Source organism: Ananas comosus, unplaced genomic scaffold, assembly GCF_001540865.1.
Source record: "Ananas comosus cultivar F153 unplaced genomic scaffold, ASM154086v1, whole genome shotgun sequence".
Taxonomy (NCBI): domain Eukaryota; kingdom Viridiplantae; phylum Streptophyta; class Magnoliopsida; order Poales; family Bromeliaceae; genus Ananas; species Ananas comosus.
The window spans coordinates 15,368-16,633 of NW_017891320.1; the positions used below are offsets into that span (position 1 = coordinate 15,368).

The 1,266-nt window shown below is 38.5% G+C and overlaps 1 protein-coding gene across 1 annotated transcript in view; it reads right to left on the minus strand.

Moving 5' to 3' along the window:
- The window catches only part of LOC109704842 (expansin-A4-like), a 7,156-nt gene extending 6,094 nt beyond the window's left edge, over positions 1-1,062 (minus strand). Inside the window, exon 1 of the mRNA XM_020225629.1 lies at positions 745-1,062. Coding sequence (XP_020081218.1) covers positions 745-1,062 — 318 coding nt within the window. The remainder of the gene's footprint in view (positions 1-744) is intronic.
- Between the last annotated feature and the right edge of the window lie 204 nt (positions 1,063-1,266).

Consider the following 1,266-nt stretch of genomic DNA (forward strand, 5'->3'; position numbering starts at 1 on the left):
TATTATGTACTGAAACAAACAAGACATTTTTCCATCATGCTTTCTCACATAACGCTATCCCAAATAGAGCCTTAATGCGACACCAACAAGCATGTTAACTCAATAAGCTTTCTAAATAATCCATTTCTAATTCGCTTAGCGAAATTTCGGATTGTTTGTTTGTTTTCATTGAAGTTTTTTTAATTTGTCAAATCGGCGATTTGATTACAGGTAACAGAATTTTTGTCAAATTTAATGACTCTGTCATCTTTTCAGCTGTCAGATTGCCCATTCTGTTAATACTTAATGGCTGACAGCTAAATGAAAGCTGTTTAAATTAAACAAAATCTACACCACATCTGACGGAAGCAACTCCAATCAAGAAAAAAAAAAAAAAAAATGACTTGTAGTTGATAGAATCTCTCTTTCCATTTCCACAACATGATTAATAACTTTTTTTTTTCTGAAAAAAAAAAACCAAAACTATTGTTTGAAACAAGAAAAAGACCCAATTCACAGATGCACCTAGAACTCACAAATTCCCCGTATTATAAACACAACCTAACAGAAAAGGAGTAACTTTCCAATACGTTGAATATAACATTATCAGATCATATCTATCAAAACATTCACCTCCAACAAAACGAGGTTCCACATAATCTTAACTTTTTAGGGAAAAATAAAAAAGAGAAACGTTTATTCAGCATGCTATGCATGAGAAAATAATTATAATTATTATAAAAAAATGAAAAAAAAAGGAGGAACTGACGTGGTGGAGGAGGGGCCGAGGAGGGGGTTTTCCCTGAGGGGCTGGAACGCGAAGCGGCCGAGGAGGCGGCGGAGGACGCAGGAGTCGGCGCCGACATTACCGGGGCAATCGTTCACGAACATTGTGATAATAAAGAGGGCGACGTTGGCCACAATGAAAGTCGGCACCAGCCACGGAAACCATTGCCGAAATGGCTTGTAGTCGCCCTTACTCGGCGCCGAAGGAGGACGAGCCCTGTTGGCCGTTGGATTCATCTCCAACGGGTAGATGGAGTTGCTGTCCCCTCTCCCTCTCTGGTTCGTCTCCTTCCCCATCTCTCCGAAACAGAGGAGAATATTATTATTATTACTATTACTACTATCAAGGAGGAGAAAAAAAAAAGAGAAAACTTTTTTTTGGTTAATTGGGGGAGAGGAGAGGAAGGGGGAGACCAAATTTAGAAGGGGGAGGGAATTTATTTTATTTATTTATTTAACTTGGAGCTGTTTTTATTATTTTTAAGAGAGTCGTTGGGAACG